The sequence below is a fragment of the Paralichthys olivaceus genome, chromosome 23, assembly GCF_024713975.1.
Source record: "Paralichthys olivaceus isolate ysfri-2021 chromosome 23, ASM2471397v2, whole genome shotgun sequence".
In the NCBI taxonomy this organism is placed as follows: Eukaryota; Metazoa; Chordata; class Actinopteri; order Pleuronectiformes; family Paralichthyidae; genus Paralichthys; species Paralichthys olivaceus.
Genome location: NC_091115.1, coordinates 7,342,617 through 7,364,508, shown reverse-complemented (window position 1 = coordinate 7,364,508; position 21,892 = coordinate 7,342,617). Strand labels below are relative to the sequence as shown.

General features: G+C 41.8%; 3 protein-coding genes across 3 annotated transcripts; 2 read left to right on the top strand and 1 right to left on the bottom strand.

The window, feature by feature from the left end:
- Positions 1-161: 161 nt before the first annotated feature.
- Positions 162-3,469, bottom strand: LOC109632889 (zinc finger protein interacting with ribonucleoprotein K-like). Its single transcript, XM_020092415.2, has 8 exons — positions 3,315-3,469; positions 2,960-3,162; positions 2,601-2,708; positions 2,317-2,412; positions 2,112-2,222; positions 1,897-2,017; positions 1,502-1,708; positions 162-1,415 (listed from the first exon to the last, which is right to left on the bottom strand). The coding sequence occupies exons 1-8, from the start codon at positions 3,331-3,333 to the stop codon at positions 385-387; spliced, it is 1,896 nt and encodes a 631-aa protein (XP_019947974.2). The 5' UTR covers positions 3,334-3,469; the 3' UTR covers positions 162-384.
- Positions 3,470-4,110: 641 nt separating this feature from the next.
- Positions 4,111-10,798, top strand: tspan33a (tetraspanin 33a). The gene is made up of 8 exons (XM_020092419.2): positions 4,111-4,445; positions 6,273-6,330; positions 6,595-6,722; positions 7,216-7,290; positions 7,558-7,653; positions 7,776-7,904; positions 7,997-8,158; positions 8,349-10,798. Exons 1-8 carry the CDS (start codon positions 4,347-4,349, stop codon positions 8,448-8,450), a joined length of 849 nt encoding a protein of 282 aa, XP_019947978.1. The 5' UTR covers positions 4,111-4,346; the 3' UTR covers positions 8,451-10,798.
- A 937-nt stretch (positions 10,799-11,735) lies between these two features.
- smo (smoothened, frizzled class receptor) lies at positions 11,736-21,544 on the top strand. Its single transcript, XM_020092482.2, has 12 exons — positions 11,736-12,522; positions 14,913-15,112; positions 15,194-15,403; positions 15,497-15,669; positions 15,786-16,005; positions 16,091-16,214; positions 16,355-16,447; positions 16,746-16,854; positions 17,206-17,391; positions 17,759-17,907; positions 18,565-18,699; positions 18,835-21,544. Exons 1-12 carry the CDS (start codon positions 12,261-12,263, stop codon positions 19,443-19,445), a joined length of 2,472 nt encoding a protein of 823 aa, XP_019948041.2. The 5' UTR covers positions 11,736-12,260; the 3' UTR covers positions 19,446-21,544.
- Positions 21,545-21,892: the final 348 nt, after the last annotated feature.

Below are 21,892 nucleotides of genomic sequence, written 5' to 3'. Positions count from 1 at the left end.
GCGATAGTTTTTCATTCCCTGCCGGACTGAGTGTTTCAAACATTTTATTATGATCCACTCAGCATTTTAAGACTTAAAGGTAAATCTTTCTTAACTTCAAATAACTTTGGTTCGCTCCTCACTTTTCCTGAATATAATGAAGACACCAAAGCAAACACTGATAATTTTAAAAGGATTTACTTTTTAGAAATTTCATGGCACAATTTCAAGTAGTAAACATCTGCATACCAACAGTACGCTCTTATTATTCAGATCTCATCGCAGCAAAGATGAATGCAATATTAAATATTTAAAGGCTTTACCATTTCATTTTCACAGGTTTAAAAAAAAAAAAAGATATTAAACTGTCCATGGACTTCATTCTGATTTCTGACAGCGATGAAATTACGTGTCAGGTTTATGAGTTGCCAAATGTCTTTTCAGATTCCCCTGCTGAGAGAATTCTTTCTCGCAGTTCGGACACTTAAACGGTTTCACGCCGTTGTGGCTGAGCGTGTGTCTCTTCAGGCAGTTCAGAGTGAGAAAGCGCTTCTGGCACTCGGAGCACTGGTACGGACGCTCCCCTGTATGAGAGCGCGTGTGGACGTTTAGGTGACTCTTGCTGGAGAAACCCTTCCCGCAGCGGGTGCAGGTGTACGGCAGCTCACCCGTGTGAGAGCGCGTGTGTAGCAACAGCTCCCCCGAAGACAAAAACGACTTCCCGCATGTGGTGCAAAGGTAATTCTTCTCCCCTCTGTGCATCTGCATGTGTCTTACGATGCCCGCCTTGCTGAAGCTTTTCCCACAGATGGTGCACAGGTTGGAGGGGCCTTCATGCAGCCGCTCATGTTGCTTGAGTGAATTATTGCACAGGAATCCCTTGTTGCACTGGCTGCAGGAGAATATTCGGCCTCTCTTGTGGAGCCTCTGGTGCTGATAATACCCCGACGGGCTGGTGAATCCTTTCTCACACTGGCTGCAGTGGTAGCGGAAGCTGTGGAGCTTCATGTGGGTCTTAAGCTGATTTGGATGTTCGAAAACCTTTTCACACGACAGACATTTGGTCTTTTCCTCTGTGAAGTTTTTGTCCACCGGTCGCGTGCTCAGAAACCTTTTGTCTTCCCCTATGGGCTCTTTCTGTCGCCTTCTTTCTTTGTTTTCCAAGTTGTCTCTCTTTTGCTTGCGTTCCCGTTTTTGTTCAGCACCGACTTTTTGTTTGCGTTTCCGCTTGTTGTTCATGTTGACTTCTAATTTCCTCTTTTCAATGTTTAAGTCTTTCTCTTTCTGCTGAGACTTTGCGGCGGCTTTTTTCACAGGTTGTTTTTTAATATTGGGAGCTGTTATCTGGTGCTCGCTCTGGATGTGCTCTTGCACCTTCCTCTTAACACGGTGAACAAATGAACACTCGGGGCAGATGAATAAACGAGACAGAGGACCTGGGAAAAGCAGAAAACACAATTGGTTAATATAAAAACCTAAACAGCCTTTAAACTTTCAGGTCTGCTGGTGAAGCTTGTCTAACCTGATTCCTTTTTTGGTAACCAATCATCCGCAGTGACATCTGAGCTTTGACTCGAGTCTTCAGCTTCTAAATCCTCCAATGCAAGGGCCTCTTCCTCACTGTCATAGTCATCGTCGCCCTCCTCGTTGTACACTTCAGTGTACCTCGCCACTTCAGATTGAGAAGGAAGGGCCAATGTGAGGATGTCTTCCTCAGTGCTTGTTGGAGCTGTAATGAGAGGTTGTTACACATCAGAGTCACTGAAAAGTTACATTGATTGTAAAAGAAAGAAAAATAAAGAATTAAATGAGAAAGGCAACAAGCCAGAAACAAAGTAGCCTTTTGAAAACTTGGTCTTTTAAACTGATAGAAAGTTTTCATCATAAAAATTCTCTGCCGATCTGTGTCAAGCTCACCTGAACTGACTGTGCCCAGTTGTCTGTGATGAAGCAGAAGAGACTTCAGGGCAAAAGGGTCAGACAGATGTTGCTCAAAGTCTCCTGACACCGATGCTGTTTCAGTGAGCCATGCTGCTGTCTGAGACACACAGGGGAGAGCAGGTTGGCAGCTGAAACAATAAACAATAATCATATACAAGGGAAGAACCAGGACTTTTCATGACTGTCATCACCTGTTGCAGGTCTGGTATCGGCAGCAGCTGCTCCAGCCTGGACAGGAAGTCTGACACCAGCTGCTGGAGTCTCTCGTCGTAAGCAGAGCCGTAGTTTGCAGGAAAAACCTCCTACAGAAACAGATCATCGCTGCTGATCAACATTTAGTCTTTGTCATAAATTAGATCTACACATTATGTTTAATGTGCATGTATTTCAACTCACCTGGAAGAAGAGCTCTTTTTCAAAAGGAACATTCAGCAGGTTCTGAACCAGGCTGGCAAAGTTGGTGTATGAGGTCTTCAGAATATCTCCACTGGCCTTTCAAGAAGAACAATAACACAGAGAAAGGTTTCAGCTATTTTAGATGTTCATTTTTGCCAACCTCATGAAGTATCTGCCTTGTATTCATAGTTACATCAGTTACAAAAGTACTTTTCATTCACGTCAGTTAAAGAAATCTCTGTGTTTCTAAATGAATATTGTCCATGATTTGCTTTAAAAGCCACCTGGCCACTGGAGCTCAGTTCAGCACTGCAGGCGTGGATTTTATCCAGGTGACTCTGGATGTTCTGCAAGTTGGCGACGCCATCACCACGACACAGCTCGAGAACCAGCTGCAGCAGAGCAAAGGTAAAGACACAGTTAGAACAGATTGAATTCCAATACAGTAACAACACTAAAAAGATAAATACAGTAAATGAGCTCAGAAGCAGGAACAGACAGGAGGTCGCCTCGGTCGCTGCTCCTGAGCATCACATAATATCACGAGATCCCTCTCAACAGAAGAAGATGGAAATGTTCGCATTTCCATTTTGTTTTACACATTCTCCTGAGGGATACACAGTCGATCAGAGTGAGTCCTCACCCTGGCTCTCAGACCCTGGACCAGCTGAGCTCTCTGAGTGAGACTCAGCAGCTCAGGGACGATCTGTGTGACCAGGCTGATGAAGTCCAGCAGTTTGTCGTAGTGCTCGACTCTGTGCTGCTGCAGCGTCTGAAGCACGAAGGCAGACATCAGCCTGACAGGAGGGACCAGGAGGTGGAGGGAGACCGGGGGGAGAGAGGAGCCTGGGAACAGCAGAGGACACATCTCTTATGTTTTCACTTCAGACCGTTCACAAGCCTGAGCTTCAGCTGACGTTGTCACAATAAGAGTTTTCTAACGCTGGAATAACTGGATCATGATGCTGGATGACACTTCGATGCACGATCAGACAAACCTTTGCTTTTCCGCGACATGCTCGTGGTTTACTAACGTGAATAAAGTTCAACTTTGACGTTCATCTTACAAAGCAGGATGTAACACGAATCACTTCCGGGTGAAACGGATGTTGTGAACATTGTTGTTCCGTGTGCGCGCTCTTTCAAAATAAAGGTCGGACCGCGGAACTCTCCCACTCTTTAAAACACAGCGCGTGTTAGTGATGAGGGATCAGATAAACTATTATATACAAAGACAAATGAGAGGAGAAGCTAATTATCACAGTATCACTTATTTCATAAATAAGTCAAATAGACAAACGTCGCTGTGGGAAATTGCAGTTTCTGCCAGTAGGTGGCGCACAATCTCACCCATGATCGTCGCAACACAGAATGTCTGTTCACGATCTTTACCATTAAATGTTCTTTATTCATTATCATTTATTATTGAACCAGAAATAAAACGTTTTCGCTAAAGCCATTAATAACATAAGTGCCTGGTAGATAATAATAATAATAATAATAATGAACTTTCCATTATAGTTTCACCTGCTATACATGTATCCAGTTTTACATTTAAATACATTATCAAAATAAACATTTTGTTCTGAACACGTTGAAGTACATCCAATCAGCTTGAGATAAAGCTTTAGTGTCATAGTTTAATGTCAAAACATAACATGCACTGACTAGTATATATAATATAAAATAATATCATGTAATAAAATGTAAACTAAAAGTGCACTTTACTGTTTGCATTGTAAATGGAACTAAAAGTACGCATATGTATGTATTCTGTCATGGTCATATCCTGTTATCACACACACACTCACACTCACAGTCTCTACACGCCCAGTCAGAGGACACACACCCTGGAGTCTGTGTCTCAGTCTGTGTCTCAGTCTGTGTCTCAGTCTGTGTCAACTCGAGTATCAGTGCGAATCAAAGCAGCTCCTCATCTTCCTCACCATGCTGACCTCTCTGTGCGCTCCTCACCTCGTGTTGTTGCTCAGTTAACTCGCTTGTTGGATCAGACGGATACACACGTCGCCATGGGAGGCAGAGGCAGAGCACCTGGACGTGACGAGGACTTCTCCTTCGTCAGTCCGATTGTCAAGTATCTGCTGTTCCTGTTTAATTTCTTATTCTGGGTGAGTGCTGCCATGATGTGATCACAGATCACAGTGTTTTAACTAGTCCCTGTGTGCAGGTTGATCATTCACCACCTACATATGCTCTGTGTTTAAACACAGTTTAAAGTCACTTCTCTGTTATTTGAGTTATTATAACGATCACTGTGTGACCTGCTTATGTTGTGTGATGTTGTTTCTATGGAGAAGAGTGAGAGTGAGATTTAGTAGTTGTTTGTTTAACATAGTTATTCTTTAACATTTGAGTTTCAGTGGGAGTGAAAGGTGGTCAGGCAAGAGGAAGCTCTCTCTCTCTCTCTCTCTCTCTCTCTCTCTCTCTCTCTTAATCTCACACACACACACAGTAAATCGACTGGCTGTGGTTTTCAGGTTTCATACAGAACAGGATAGTTCCCAACCACATATTTCTGTCCATGCAGAAACTGAAAATGATCTACAAGATTTCTTTGTGAAATAAGTTAAATGTTGCTGCTGCTGTTGTTGTAAGTAAATAAAGGGACGACCATCTTATTACTTTTATTGAAGGAATACAAGTCTTATAAATAAAAGTTGATAAGGAAAACAAACCTATAACATAAAACATACATTGATTCCACCAGGCAGATTTAGTTTTACTTAGTTTGTAGACTGAGGAGAAGTTCATTCATGTAACAGGATGTTACTGATTTCACTTTAGACTTTAAAAGTAAAGAATTTGGGTTGAAATGAACAGCACAGCTCAGCAGTGAGCAAAGCAAAGTTCACATTGGTGGGTTTCAGTGTCAGGTGCCTTGTGACTGTAACATAAGCAGATTTCTTACAGCTTTTTTTTTTTTTTACAGCTGATCTGCCCTCACAGGTTTTAACCTTCAGAGATTTTCTTATTTCTCACTGAGCGAGCAAACAACAGAACGAAACCATGCATCATAAAGTCTGCGTAGCTTCTCTTTTCAAACATCGTTCTTCATTTTGAGCGTGTTTGAAACCACCCAGTGTGAGTGTGTGAGCTCGACCTGTCGTCACGTACAAAGGCTGTGTAAAAACTTGAAGCTCTTCAATGTGGAATGTGTTGTTGTCATTTCTGTTGCCTCCGGCTACAATGAGCTGTGAGCAGGAGCGATGATTACTGCAGGTCTGTGCTTCTTCTCTTCTCGTCTGGGATCTCCTTGGAACGTCCATTTTTTCCTCATAACCTTTGCAATTAGGAAGGAGGATCAATCAAATATGGAAATCAATTAAATTACCAAAGTAACAAAGCATTTAATTATGCTTTTAAGACGGCTGCAAACATTTCCTGACCCTCAACATAACTTAACACTTTAAAAAAGCCACTGGTTGGCTTCAGGTGTCACTTCTGTGAAACTATACCTTTTACAAAAACAGGCAGACAAATGTAGCTTTGCCCCACGACCACAGAGGAGCTGCTGTGGTAACTGGATCCACTTCATTCAGGGTGGGAAGAGTGTTTCTGAGGGCTCCCTATTATTCTATTGAGCCTGCTCAGTGAAAGGGTCTTTCTTTAGGGAAGGGTACGGGTTGCTGCCAGGTCGAATTCAGTCAAAGTGAGGCAGAGAGGATGTGCAGAATCTCCTCCAGACACGTCGTGGTCGTCTCGTTTGACGCTGGACTCGCTCAGTGTTTTCTTCTATGGGCACAGCAGCCTTGTCTGTGCCTCTGTACATCCTCCACATCTTTGCTATTATCATGACTGAGTGTTCTGGTGAATGGTGCCACTCCCTCGACAAGTATGAACACAGAAATGGTTCTTCGCCCTCTGTTGTGTCTGGTTTCTGTGTATTAATCATGTTTGTGTGAAGAAATCGTTCTTTTATTTCGGCCTCTTTTCAGATAATCTCCTTCGTGATGGTGTCGATCGGCGTGTATGCTCGCATGATGAAACACGCAGGTAAATGATCCTCCACAGAGAGAGCACGTTTAGTGAGGGAGTGTCGAGTGTCGGGACTCTACTGGTGCTTTGATGTAGAACAGAAGGAAAACAGCGTCCAAATCTGTGTTAATCTAGATTCTTTAAAGGAAATAAAAAGCAACAAAGGAAAATAACAGTTTGTAAATGTATAAACAGAAAAATAATTAAAAACATCTCTAAATATTTCTTTCTTCTGTCTGAAACTGATTTTCTCTCACACCCAAACCTTCTTCTTCACCTCAGAGGCAGCCCTGGCCTGTCTGTCAGTGGACCCTGCGATAATGCTGATGGTGGTGGGGCTCCTCATGTTCATCCTTACCTTCTGTGGCTGCGTGGGCTCCCTGCGAGAAAACATCTGCCTCCTGCAGACAGTAAGTCAGGAGTCCCTCAGCAGCCGGGCTTCAGTGCATCCTGTTTCTGATTAACTTTGGTCTGTTGACATGTGGCGGAGCAGAGAGACACGGTGTTTAACATGTAGTGAGTGTGAGGGGTCCCACAAAGAATGTCCTGCATACAGGAGCCGCCATCTTGTACTTTAAACATAATTTGTTTTTATAGCATCAAATAACTGAAATCAAACGTATCAAAAACATGAACATTTGAACGTAGGTCAGCGTGATTAGAACTCTCTGAAATGACAGAGACCATCTATTCAACAAGCGCTTTGACTTCACTTTAAGGGAGCTGTCACATCGTTCATCTTTATTTATAGTTATTGGTTTGGCTAAATCTTAAGGGGACTTTCTTGTGATTGTAATAAGCTACAGCTGAGTTTCTATGGAGACGCAGGATCACATTGGATCTATCCTCAGATTATATAAGATAATATTTACATGGTTGTAACCACGTCTCTCTCCCTCTCAGTTCTGTATCTCTCTGACAGTGATCTTCCTGCTGCAGCTCACTGCTGGAATCCTGGGCTTCGTCTTCTCTGATACGGTAAATCAAACAACATGGAGGATTTTCTCTTGTTAGTTTAATGCAGGCATAAAATTGATCTGCTTGAAAACACATTTTTCACATTTACAATTTATTTCAAAACTTTGAAATAAATGTAAACACAGATAATAAATGACATTGTTATATTAGATTAGATTATTTTTGCGTATAGCTTCATCATAAATACTCTGATTGTATGATTGTATGAATGTATGTGTAATGTTTTCTCTACATGCTGCTAAACCACTTCTTCAATACTCTTCCAAGGCACGGGGCAAAGTGACTGAGATGATCAACAACGCCATCGTCCACTACAGAGACGACATCGATCTGCAAAACATGATTGATTTTGGTCAGATGGAGGTAAGGGTTATATATAGTAAATATAGTAAAAGGAGCCGGAACAAGGTTTTTGTATCTGTTCACACTGATATCGGACATGTCCTCTAATCTTTTCCGTTTTGATCATCTGTCCGTCTCCTCAGTTTGGCTGCTGTGGTGGTGTGGCGTACAACGACTGGTCCCAGAACATGTACTTCAACTGCAACAAGGACAACCCGAGCAGAGAGCGCTGCTCTGTCCCCTTCTCCTGCTGCATCATGTCCAAAGACAAGGTCGTCCTTCTGCAGGCGCTGCTGATAACACTTTGATTGTGCTTTGTTTTTGTATTTCATGTTTTTTCATCAGTATATGTCCACATGTGCAGGAGGTTGTCAACACCATGTGTGGCCAGGGCATGCAGGATTTAGAGTACCTCAAAGCTGGAGACCACATCTACACCAATGGCTGCATAGATAAATTAGTCAACTGGATTCACAGCAACATGTTCCTACTGGGAGGTATCGCACTGGGATTGGCTATACCACAGGTGAGATGTGATCAGACACCAGGAAGAGACTAAAGCCGTTTTCAGACATACGCACATTATCCAGACTTTACGTTGTACATACAGCATCGCCCCTCTGGATATTTTCTGGAGTTCAGTGAAACGTCTGAAAGCAGCGCAGTAGTTGTATCCATCTGTTGAATCCTCTCGTCTGTGTTTCTCTCCTCTGCAGCTGGTTGGGATCCTCTTGTCCCAGATTCTGATCAACCAGATCAAAGACCAGATCGTGCTGCAGAACTACAACCTCAAACACCGCTCCGACCCGTGGAGCTGACCCAGACCAGGTCCTGATCGACGACACTAGGAAGATGGAGATACGAGCAGCTGGAGGAAGACGGGTAGAATCAGTCTAAAGAAAAACATCTGTACGAGCATCTCATTCCTGTTGGATGAAAAAAGGAAACAAATGGACATATAGCACTCTGTCGCCACCCACTGGACACAGACCATGCCTGTATTTACCAAACATTTCATAGGCAGTGGTTCCCAGCCAGGGGGCAGAGGTCTTTAGTGCCAAGGGTCACACTGACATTAAATCAATTACTTCTGTCAGTATAATCTTCCTTTCATGAGATGCCGAATTGGAGTGGGAGTAAGAAGTTGTTTAATCGTCCTCACTGCTGCAGGACTGAAAAGGGAATATCTTTTTCTACAACTATTTTGCAGCTTATTGAGATTTCTGATATTTGCTGGATCACTTTGTGTTCATACATGTTTTAGAATTATGTGTCCTGACCTGGAATTTGCAATTTTTCACTTCTAGATGAATTACCCAGGAAACCCATCCCACCCCGGTTACACTATAACAAACGTTCTTATTACACAATGATTCAAACATGTTTCATTTGATAAGAGCTGCAAACTAATGTCTTGACGCTTCACAACGTGGTCGTGTCAGGCTTCTGTCCTGCTGAGACCTCACACCGCACAGTGTGATGTCACTTCCTCCCCAGCCAGCTGACGGTAGGTGTGACTGCAGAGCGGCTGGATTTTGCGGGGGTGTGTGTCTGAACAGACCGCCACTCCAAACAAATGTTTTGCCAAAGCACACACAGCTCATATTCTGCACATATGTTGTGGCTGATGTATTTTAAATCCTGTTCCCACCCTTTATTCTTTCATTCTTCTTGTTTTTAACTAAAACACAGAAGGAGCAGGGACTCTCAGGTTTCCCACAAAAGAAAAGAAAACTGCTCGTTGATGTCACCACTACAGGCTGAGGTTGTATTTTGCGTACTATCATTAAACAGATTTAATATAATCGCACCTTCTCTGTATTGAAACAGAACCAGTAAAAGTTCGATTTCCTCTAGCAGCAAAGTAAAGAGTAGCTGCACTTTAACTGTTTTTGTCAGGATTCAGATTCAGTGTGGTGATAAATGTTAACTGCTCTTTGTATCCACAGCTGTAAAGGTCAGAATTCAATATAAATCCTTAAAGCAAAACACCGTCATCTCATCTCCACCCAATTTCTCCGCTTGGCAAATGAAACCCTGAGTTCTGAGGCGTTCACACACTGAAACCTGACGCCTGCAATCTTTGGGAGCATGAAACAGTCTGACAGTCTTTGACGCAAGTCCACAATCTAAACATGACATTTCTGTGTTAGTTTAAAGCTGCGGTTACTCCTTCAGCTCAGAATCTACTGCATCAGGCACAAAGGAATGAAAGCACTTTACTTAAGGGGCGCAACATTTTGTAATTTAGTAGGACAGTGGAAAAGTGACAGTGCAAACCACAGTTTGTGGCCCTGTCTCTTGTGATTGTGTGTGTGTGTGTGTGTGTGTGTGTGAGAGATGGCCTCGGCTCTGTTACTCTGTGTGTGGTCCCTGTTTCATTTTTTTTTTCTTGCCTCTGACTCACTCAGTCAGAGGCAGCCATGTTGCTGTGGGGTTTTTTAAGGAGGCCCAGACACACACACACACGGTGGAGGGGCAGAGTTAACCCAGTTTTACTCCCAGAACACCAGGAGAGAAACAAAGCATGTGCAGCCGTGCAAATACCACGAGTGCACTGTCCATTTGATGTGAGAACAACAGTTACACCACGTCGGACTCTGTCACAGATCAGTTTTTTACTGATTTCACAAGCATCATAGTGTAATGGTTACAGAATAATGTCATTGTGTGTGAGTTTTGTGTTCAGGATCCCTGCAGCCTCCTTAACCCGGCGATAGGAAGCCCAGTCCATCATGAGCCTCCCAAAGGAAACTGGTTCAGTGTAGTTTGGAGTTATTTACTGTGCCGCCTCACTCCCTCCGACCCACGCACAGCACGGACTCACACCACGGCACACAAACATGTAACAGCTCCTCAAAATGTTCATGCAAATCTTTATGTAATAATACGCACACAATGTTTTTAATGGCAAACAAACACCATGTTCTTCATAGAAGGATTTATTCATGTAAAAGAGGAAATCATCTAACATCTGTGTGATAGTATCTCTGTTTATATCAAGTGTCACAGAATCTAACACATGGGTTCAGTCTAATCTGGTAGTTGGGAATAGATGGTGGAGGGGGTTACAGATACAGTGTCTGTTCATTAAACATTTACATCATGATGTTATTTCATGTACTTGTATTGTGATGTAAAATAAATGAATATTATTTGTACTACCTTTGTGTTTCCGTCTGTTTGTGTGTTATTGAGCAGAACTGCTGGACCAGAAAACTTAGTGGGAGGATGTGTTACAGGTCAGGAAACCACCAGGATCTTTTTTCACCTTCTTTAACATCGAGAGAAGTTTATTTCTCAGAGTAATTCATGGATCTTGATTAAACTACACAGAATTTAATCACACAGTTGAACAAACTTAGAGAAATATGGATTTGATCAACAATGACTGAAATGACTATATCTATATATGGAATGTATTATTCAAACATATTTAGATTATATGTGATACACATATCATGGCTATAACCATAGCAGTGCTATATTTCTGGATTTCTTTTGCAAGAGCACGCAAGAGTATTTCTCTTATATCATGTAAGTGTCCTGTGCATTGAGTTTAGCATTATTGCTTCAATTTCTTATTAAATTTCATTCATTTTATTGAAATGCTTATTTCTCTGTTTGCTCCGCTCTGGTGCCGCTGCAGCTTGTGAATCCTGGTCTTCAATGCTGATTTAAAATATAATATAATTCATGATATAAATTATAAATACTATTCTGAGTGCTTTGAGTATAGCTTCTGTGTATTGTTCTGGTAAATCACTTTATTCTCATAAAGTTTAAGGGTACTCAAACCTTGACAACCTGATTAATAACATCACATCGGCCCTGATTCAAACTACACTTTCCAGAGGGGGGGTCTGAGTTGTTTTGGGGGGGGGGTTCCTGGAGAGGAGACACTTTGGAAAAGGGCCTTACACATTCTTCCACTTGCAGGGGGGGGGGATGGTAGAGGAGGAGGTGGTGGAGGTTGTGTTGCCCTGGTTGTCCTCGACCATGTGCATACCAGAGACACACACACACACACACACACACACACACACACTAACAACAAGGATCTGAACTCAACAAAAACCCCACAAATCCAGACACATCAGAGATGTGAGGCAGCTTCTTCTTCTCCTCTGCAGCAGATTACGCAGGGAGGTGGGAGCTGTGGAGAAAAGGGGGTGGTGCGTGTGAGCCGCAGATCTGGTTACACACATCCAGACTTTTCATGGCAAGTTTTTTTGCAAAGTGGGGGGAGGGCGAAGCTGCGACGTTTTCCTCGGGCCTGATGTCTTTTACTTCTTTTTTTTTAATTCCCAGCCTCAAGCAAAACTTCATAAGCAGATCATCCATTTTTTGAAGTTCCTCTGCAGCCTGTGCGTCTTTCTGGAGCAGTTTGGATAATGAGTGAATTCAGGAGGATCCAGCAAAGATCGGAGGATAAAAAAAAAGTTGGGGAGGAAACTTTGAAGCGGCCCAGAGATTTTCTTCAGCATGGAAATAATGAATTCTTCATGTAAAGAAGGAAACATCCTGTCTGGATTACTGACAAAGGACCATTTACGCACCAGAATATAAGAGAATACACTGTATTATTATTATTTTTCCTGCACAGTTGCTTCTCTCTCAAACCCAAGATGTCTTCCCCCGGCTGGAGCCCCATTGTTGGGATGCTTTGCGTCTGGGCTGCTGCTGCTGCCTGGCTCCCGGGCTCCGGGGCAGTGTTGTCTCCAAACGGGACAATGTTCGAGGACAACTGCAAGAGAACCACAACCTGCGAGGCCCTGAAGTACAACACATGCCTGGGGTCTCCTCTGCCCTACACCCACACCTCTCTGGTCCTGGCTGAGGACTCCAGCACACAAGAGGAGGCTTTTGAGAAGCTGACCATGTGGTCTGGTAAGATGTTGTGATCCCAGTGAAACACTGAGAAATGATGTTAGATCACATTCTGCAGCCTGTGATCACACTGTTATCTAATATGTTATCAGTCAGTTCTGATATGTAAAGCATGTTTCATGCAGTAAAACATAGAGAACAAATGAGATGGAAAATACATATTGATGCACTACACTAACAAAATAACACAACAGCATATGAAGCACAATATTTCCACCAAACACAGACACACACAAAACTAATAGTTAAAGCCTGAGAGAAAATTAATGTTTTGCTTTGCCTGAAATTAATGTTTGAATAGATATTATTTTCAGATTTTACCTTCATTACAAGTCCCACATGGTTTAATTAATAAATAAATAAATTCATAGTGATTATTGTACTCATTGTCACTTCCTAAATATGATTCTAAAAGATAAAGGCAGGATAAATATAGAAAAATATGAATTCACAGTGTAATGTTTACTTTATGTGTCTACAGGGGGGGGGTTATTATGTGTCACATGTTTGTACCATTCAATAATTCATTTATAGTGATAATCATCATTTCCTAAATCTTTTCATGTTAATTCAATAGGATGTAACTGTGCAATTTGTACTTTATGCTCTCTATGGTTTGTCATGTCTCTGTTGTGCACTTTTCTTATTATAAAGACAAAATCAAATTCTTTAACAACTTAAGAAAATGACCTCAGATGTAAACACACAAATCAACACGAAAAATTTTAATTAACAAGATATATCAACACAATTAACTTTGATTTGAAAATACTTGATTCCTTTGTGTGTTTTAAGCTGGTAAATACATTTATTTTGTTGGTATAAAAAGAAAACTGCACCACAGACATGATAAACCCCAGTTATAGAGCAAATTAATTATTATAATAATAAAGTGAAAGTAAACACAATAATTACTACACTGTATGTATTGTTCGGCACAGATCACAGCAGGAGTCATTTGTAATGAAGTTAAAACCAGAAAATAACCTTTTAAGACTTTATTTTGTAGTAATCACATATTAAAGTCTCATTATGAAGCCACGTATAAATTCAAAAGATCTTGTATTTGAATTCAAGAATCTCAGTCCTCCAATAAATAAATGAATTTTATCTGATAAAATGTCCTCTTAACAAATCCTCAGTATCTGCTGCTCTTGTGGCTTTAATGTGATAATAATGTTAATTGTTGTGACAATGAGCTGCGATGAGACGTCTCAGGTACTTGGGGGAATGAGAGGACGAGAGGCGGGACAGGAAATGAAGGGTTAAAAGTCATTAAATGAAACAAAGGCCGTCACTCATAGGTGTTAGTGAGGAGACAATGGAAGAGTGACACCAGTGAAAGAGTTTGAGATATTCTGCAGGAGGACGACATCATTCAGAACGTCTCACTAATGACCTGTCGCTGTCTGACTCTGTGTTGTTGAATAGGGTTTAAATCCAGATGTCATATCTGTGACTGTCGAGTCCTTACTATGTCTTTCATTATAAAGCTAAAGTTACAGGTGCTATATAAGTTCTCTATGCACTGATACAAAATTTACCTCCACAGATATCCTCAGGGATGCATTATTTAATTTTATTTATTTATTTGATAGGGACACAAACTCTTATTTATTGTCATCATCTATGTGCATTATATATACATGCACCCAAACAATAAGAAACACATGATTTAAACAATACAGCTTATAAAAAAAGCAAACCACCCATGATTAAATAACATTATAAAAATCTAACAATACAATGCAACACACAGGTACAATACAAAACCACAGATACACATGTAAACTAAATTAGATAAACTGGAATGATTATTACACATGATCACAGGTTTGGTTTGATTTAAGTTTGTTTTTAAATGTTATATAATTACTAGTTGTTCCAATAGTTGTTGGCTCTGACTGAGAAGACTGGGCCCAAACTGGCTCCATCTTTACTGTAATTATAGTTTTTCATATTCAATATCCAAACATCAGGAACAGACAGTAGTAACTACAGTAGGGCTATTTCTTGATTTTTGATTTATTTCCATTAGGTCATCTGTTTACTGGTTGCAGCTTCTACATTGTGATCTGTACAGCTTATAATTAAGTTGGAGCTCGGGCAATTCCCAGCTGACATGGAGCCAGATAGGAGACATCATCCTGGACATGAGGCCAGTGTATCGCACGGTTAGAGTTAAACAACCACTCAGGAAATTTAAAGCCTCCAATCAACTTAACTCCAATCTGCATGACTTTGGACTGTGGGAGGGAGAAAACCCACATAAATGAAATATCTCACAGATAAAACAAGACTTTTAAACACGTCGCTTCTTGGAAATTGCAACTAAATTCTTTTATAGATAAATGAAGCTCATAGCATTTCTCTTTGATTTGAAATCCTAGGTCTGAGGAACGCTCCTCGCTGCTGGTCGGTCATCCAGCCGCTGCTCTGTGCTGTCTACATGCCCAAGTGTGAGAACGGTCGGGTGGAGCTGCCCAGCCAGACCCTGTGTCAGGCCACCCGTCGGCCGTGCAGCATCGTGGACCAGGAGCGAGGCTGGCCCACTTTCCTCAAATGTGACCAATTCCCAGTGGGATGTTCGGTGCGCTTCATTTCTACATACTGTACATGTAGTTATATACTTCACTGTCCACTGGTAAAGCTCATCTTTTCCTCTGTGCAGAATGAGGTGCAGAAGCTGAAGTTCAACACGTCGGGCCAGTGTGAAGCTCCTCTGGTGAAGACGGACATTCAGTCAAGTTGGTACAAAGACGTGGAGGGCTGCGGCATCCAGTGCGACAACCCTCTGTTCACCCAGAGCGAGCACAACGACATGCACGTCTACATCGCCTACTTCGGCACCATCACGCTCCTCTGCACCTTCTTCACTCTGGTAAAACATAAATACAACACCCAGCAAGTTGTTAATTGATCGTATTTATTCTCTTCAACCATCGCCTCCCTTTTACATTTCCTCCTTTTTCAGGCCACGTTTCTCGCTGACTGGAAAAACTCCAACCGCTACCCAGCCGTCATCCTCTTCTACATCAACGCCTGCTTCTTCGTGGGCAGCATCGGCTGGTTGGCCCAGTTCCTGGACGGAGCGCGCGAAGAGATCGTGTGCAAGAGCGACAACACCATGCGACTTGGGGAGCCATCGTAAGAAAACATCCTCAATTAGAATACCATCAGTCGTATCTCTGTTTGTTAACAAAAAGCGAAAAAGGCTTGAGATTATTACCAATTATGAAAATATAACGTGCCGGTCTCTGCAGGTCCTCGGAGACGCTGTCATGTGTCACCATCTTCATCATCGTCTACTACTCCCTGATGTCCGGCGTGATCTGGTTCGTCATGCTCACCTACGCCTGGCACACGTCCTTCAAAGCCCTGGGCACCACACAGCAGCCGCTGTCTGGCAGAACCTCCTACTTCCACATGGTCACCTGGTCCATCCCCTTCGTCCTCACCGTGGCCATCCTGGCTATCGCTGAGGTGCGGAGGAAGTCCTTCATCATTTATTTTTTTAGTTTGATCACGTGGCCACTTTACTGACGTCCTCTGTCTGCGTTGTCCACAGGTGGATGGAGACTCAGTGAGCGGGATCTGTTTTGTGGGTTATAAGAACTACAGATACCGGGCTGGGTTTGTGCTGGCTCCAATTGGTGTCGTGCTTGTTGTTGGTGGCTACTTCCTGATTCGGGGTGAGCACACACATTTACAGCAGCATCATTTTCTCATGTCACCGCAAAGATTTCAAATTTCAACTCAGAAGTTAAAACAGACGTTATTTATTCACATGCACCCTCGACATCGATTAATTTCATGTACTTCTCTGTTTTAGGGGTCATGACCTTGTTTTCCATCAAGAGTAACCACCCAGGACTACTGAGTGAGAAAGCGGCGAGCAAAATCAACGAGACCATGTTGAGACTGGGTGTGTTCTGATGTCTTTTGTCCATTTCAACCATTCAGGTCGAGACCTGGGTCAAACTAAAGTCGTTTTCAGACATGAGAATGTCTGGATGCTCTTACTCAGACATTTTCGTTCTTGTCCGGAGTTCAGTGCATGTTTGAAATCAAATGTTAGAAGAGTTTGTAGCTGTGTGTTTCATCGTTCTGAATAAATATCCCCAGATCTCGTTTTTGAATCAGCTGTGCTCTGTATAAACTTTATTCGTGGTGACGTGTCGGAAATTTCGTTTCTAATATGTTCCTCTGTTTCTCCTCATCAGGCATATTTGGTTTCCTCGCTTTCGGGTTTGTTTTAATCACCTTCGGCTGCCACTTCTACGACTTCTTCAACCAGGCTGAGTGGGAGAGGAGCTTCAGAGAATATGTGTTGTGAGTGTTTCTTTGCTGTGTTACTGTTGATTATCACAGCCTCCGCTCCCTCAGCTTCACCCTCTGCATCCAGTCACACACAGAAATCCACTAACTGATGCTGTTAAAATTCCAAACCGCTGCTCCACCGCTCAAATTTACAACTGTGAATGCAGCCCTGTATTTCTCTCACAGTGTTGACACTGGCTGGATCGGAGTTAATTTCACCTCAAAAATGTAAACCGCTCTTTCCTGTCCCAACATGCAACAGTCCCTCTTATTCAGCAGCACCCGTTCTTTGAATGCACCTCAGTCACAGTGGCCGGAGCGCAGGACACTGACCGATCGTATCCATTCAATATCTCCCAACAGGTGTGAAGCCAACGTGACGATCGCCTCTCAGACCAACAAGCCAATCCCAGAATGCACCATTAAAAACCGGCCGAGTCTAATGGTGGAGAAAATAAACCTGTTCTCCATGTTCGGGACCGGAATCGCTATGAGCACCTGGGTCTGGACTAAAGCCACCATCCTCATCTGGAAACGCACCTGGTGCAAGTAAGCAAGCACAAATGTAACATAAAGAATAAAATTCAGTGTTAATCTTGTAAAGTGCTGACTGTGCCCTGGAGAGAAATAAAACTGGAATTAAGCCTCTTGGAATGATTGTTTTCAGTTTGAGCGTTAAACTCTCTAATCCAGTGTTTTTAACAGCAACGTAAAGTGAGAGAACATATAGGACATTGAAGTTAATGGTCTTAAACTCATGGGGCTTCAGTTTATTTCTAACCACTAGGACCTGATCTTTTGTCATTGATGGGTTTCTAATCTTAACATTTCTCAGAAAGCTTCACGCCGCCTCCTGATGCTTCAGGAACATTAACGTCTTCTGCTTTTCATATTCACCCCCCTCACCCTGTGTCAGGATTATCGGCCGCAGCGACAACGAGCCCAAGAGGATCAAGAAGAGCAAGATGATCGCCAAGGCGTTTGCGATGAGGAAGGAGCTCCACAAGGACCCGGAGAAGGAGCTGTCGTTCAGCATGCACACGGTGTCGCACGACGGGCCAGTGGGTGAGTGTTTCAGGAGATTTGTAGAATAGATAGAGTTTTTCACACAGAGAAGTTTATAGTGATTTTTCTCAGATTGACTCAAATGAATATTTACTTTGTTGTCTAATTTTACTGAAACAGTGTCTGCACTTCCACCTTGTGGCAAATAACTGAAACTGCAAATAGTATTATGCGATTACTCCAAATCCAGAAAAGAGTTCATGTACATATAATTATTCATAATCATATTATTCTATAGTATTAGTTGTAAGAATGTTTTATCCCTGATAATAAAGATTTGATTCACCAAAAGTACAAACACACATTTTCATCTTGTGCTGTTTATCCATGTTTCAGAACCAGAATCTGAAATCAGGATTATTTATTTGGGACAAAACATAGAATCACTTTGTTAAAACAAATTTAAGTTTAGGTTTTCAATTTTAAAACATCTTGATGATCTCAAAACCTGGACGTATAAAAACAAAAACTGGCCGCATGACACAAACCATAGATCTTCTATTTGATATTTTGTGGTGACGCGGTCAGAGGCAGCTGTTGTGTCTGTAGCTAAGAAGCGAATGACACATTCCTCGGCCATGCTTATTTATCTTGGAGCAGGTCGGAGCTGTTGAGAGTTCGTTGGATTTAAAGCTGCTTGTCTTTTCTCATTCGTAGCTGGAATCAATTTTGAAATAAATGAGCCTTCCAATGAAATGTCGTCGGCTTGGGCGCAGCACGTGACAAAGATGGTGGCCCGGCGAGGTGCCATCCTGCCTCAGGACATTTCTGTCACACCCACAGGCACACCAGGTGAGAGCTGCAGGTCTGCACTAAATACACATGTTCCCTCATTACCTCTGACTTTTTATCCTTCTTTACTTCAATCTACCACTTTGCCTTATCACAAATCTACTAAAAACAAACTCTTCTCTTGATTTTCCACAGTGCCACCTCCAGAAGAGAGGAATAGACTGTGGATGGTGGAGGCTGAGATTTCACCTGAGATGATAAAGAGGAAGAAGAAGAAAAAGAAGAGGAAGAAGGAGGTGCGTCCAGTGAAGGAGGTGACGGAGCACCAGACGTATCATCAGCGTGAGTTTTGCCGCAGCTCGGTGCCTCGTCTGCCCAAGCTGCCCTGTCACCCGAGCCTGGTCGCCAACCTGCAGGAACAGCAGAAGCTGGAGGAGGAAGTCCTACCAGGGTCCTATCCCGACTTCCAAACCTCACACCCTCTGTCCTGTGTGGAGCGATGTCCCTACCCACCCTACCAGAGCAGCCAGAACAGCTACGGCCGCAGCCTGCTCTCTAATCCTCTGACCTTCAGCGATCTTCCAGAGGATCTGGGTCTCGGCCCTCGCTGTCCACCCTCTGCCTCCACCTGGCAGCCAAGCAGATCATCTCACTACCCCCGGGAGGTGCATCTCACCGACGGGCTGTCAGAGAGGTTGGCCCACGTGGCTCGGGTCCCAGCGGGCCGCAGGGTCGGCTATGGGCCCATCCACTCCCGGACCAATTTGATGGAAGCGGAGCTTATGGACGCTGACTCTGACTTCTAAGACTAAAGCTCCGTACCGTCTCTCTCTTTGCGGTACACAGACAGTAAGCTATGAAAAGTGCTGGATACTTCTTAATTCTTACTAAAGTGCACCAACAATGTCCAGACTCAAGACTGAACTGAGCTGGTCATTTTTATTTTCTTTCAAATTTTGTTTTTCTTCTTTTTTTAAAGGAAAAGGATAAAGTAAAAAAAAAAACAAGTTGTGAATAAGTTAAAGAATAATTTTGTACTTTGTGTCCAATTGAATTTCAAAGGCAACTTCATGATGATGATACAAATGAGGCAGCTAAACTGTTCGTGGCTTGAAACAATATAGATTATTAGTTTGAAACCCTATTAGCTCAACATTCAACTCAAAATGTCATGATTGCTATTTGACCCACTCGTCTAATTTTGGAGATCACAATAAAAGGTGCTGCATTTATTGTTTTTGAGCTGTAATCCTAGAAAACCTACTCTCATAATACAGAAAACCTCGACTCATACATTAAACCACACAACTACAGGCTGCCTGCAAATACTTTTGAACCCAGGTCTTCTCTTGTATTATATGTTAATGTTTGTTTCGCTCTTCCCACCAATATTTAGCCAATAGTTATATGTGTTTATGTACAGTTAACTAGAGGTACTTACCGCTATCCCCTGCTCTATTAGTACTAATATCACTGTCACTAAAGGATTGATTTCTTTAAGAGTTTGTTTTTACACACTGGGATGTAAACTGAAGCCATGAAGAACTGAAGGAAAAGGTCAAGCTTGACTCGTTTAGCTCACAGCAGTTTCACAGCTTCTAGGCACGGTCACAAATACACAGAGGTAACAGTTCACTTCCAATCTGTGCAAGTGAGGAGGCAAACAAAACACTTGCAAAGCAAATCCGCTACAACTTTGCTGAACTTTGAATTACTTTGAACTTTGTAATATTCATCTGTGTGCGCATATGTAAGACTCCGACCTCACGCTGTGGTTATTTACATCACTTTTTGTCTAAATTACCCAAATGTCCTTATGTTCTTTGATTTCTTAACATCAGCAAAGCAACAGAAACATGATTTTAATGTTAATCAGCTCATAGAACTAAATGTTACTGAGCTAAGATACATCGAAATGATCTGTTGCCTGGTGCAACACTTAATGCAGTCAACATTTTTTTCTGAATGCGTTCTTTTTGTATATTACAGAAAAAACTACATATTACATTATACAATTATTTTTAAAAGGGTTATTTTTTTACAGCAGTGTTCGTACGTTAGTTCATCTGTTGTAAATATTCAGTCTAAACTGGGCTTCGTGTCTTTTTCTCTTCAGTCCAGATTTAAACTCCTCTGTCTTTTACACTGCAATGGACATAAAAATATTTTTTTTAAATCTGAACAAAATGCTTCCACATCTCTGTCGCTCTTTTTCCTTAATGCGTTTCCTGTACAAAGGCTGTTCATAGACTTCTCAATAAGAGTATAATTTGTACAAATTTATACATCGAATCTCTTGATACTCTGCTGACATCATATATAAAAAGGGAAGAGTTGATTATGCTATTAAAAAAGTTGTCACTGTACTTGTGCTGTAACCAAAATATCCCCTTGTGTTGACATGTTACTCTCACAGTGGATAAATGATGCTGAAGTAGATGGTGCTAGATGCCTCTTAGCCAATGGAGAACGAGCTTTGTCTAATATGTATTGTCATGTGTATGAAAGAGGATTATTTATGTTAGGAATAGTGAACACTCCGCTATGAATTTAATGATGTACAGAAACTCAGTAGACCATAAACCCTTGCCAAGGCCCCACTGTCCAAGATCCATTAATCAGTTTTTGCGTAATCCTGCTAACAAACACACAAACAGATGGGGGTGAAAAAATAACCTCCTCAGCGGAGGTAATGAAGCAATGTCTGCCCAAACGTTTCCTCCAAATATTATTAAGAAATCAAATGAGAATTACTTTTGAGACTTTGTACGTCTTTTCTTAGGCATCAAGAGATTTATCAATGGGCCAGTCTGTGTTGCCTTTTGTGTAAAAAAACATTTACTGTCATTTTTACCATGCAAGTGTATTTTTTGTTGTTTTTACGTAAATAAAATAATCCTTCATATTTGTGATTGTCACTTCAGATAGATGAACATCAACCTTTGCAGCATTCACAGCTTTCTGCACTTTATGGATTCTTGCACTAGAGGGGTGTGAAATTTAAAAATCCCTTACGTCGTGGTTTTAAACAGTAAAAAAAACAAATACACCAAAGTATCAATTAAAACAAAACACTCATAGCTTTCTGCTACTGTGTCTTTATTTTATTCTTACATTTGCTAAAGTGTCAGATTTTTAAATCCAGCACAAAGTGGTTTTGAATAGTTAAAAAAAGTGATTACCAGTCTCACTCTCACTTAAAATAAAACATAAGTTTATGATGTGCAAATTTATATATATTCTAAAAAACTAT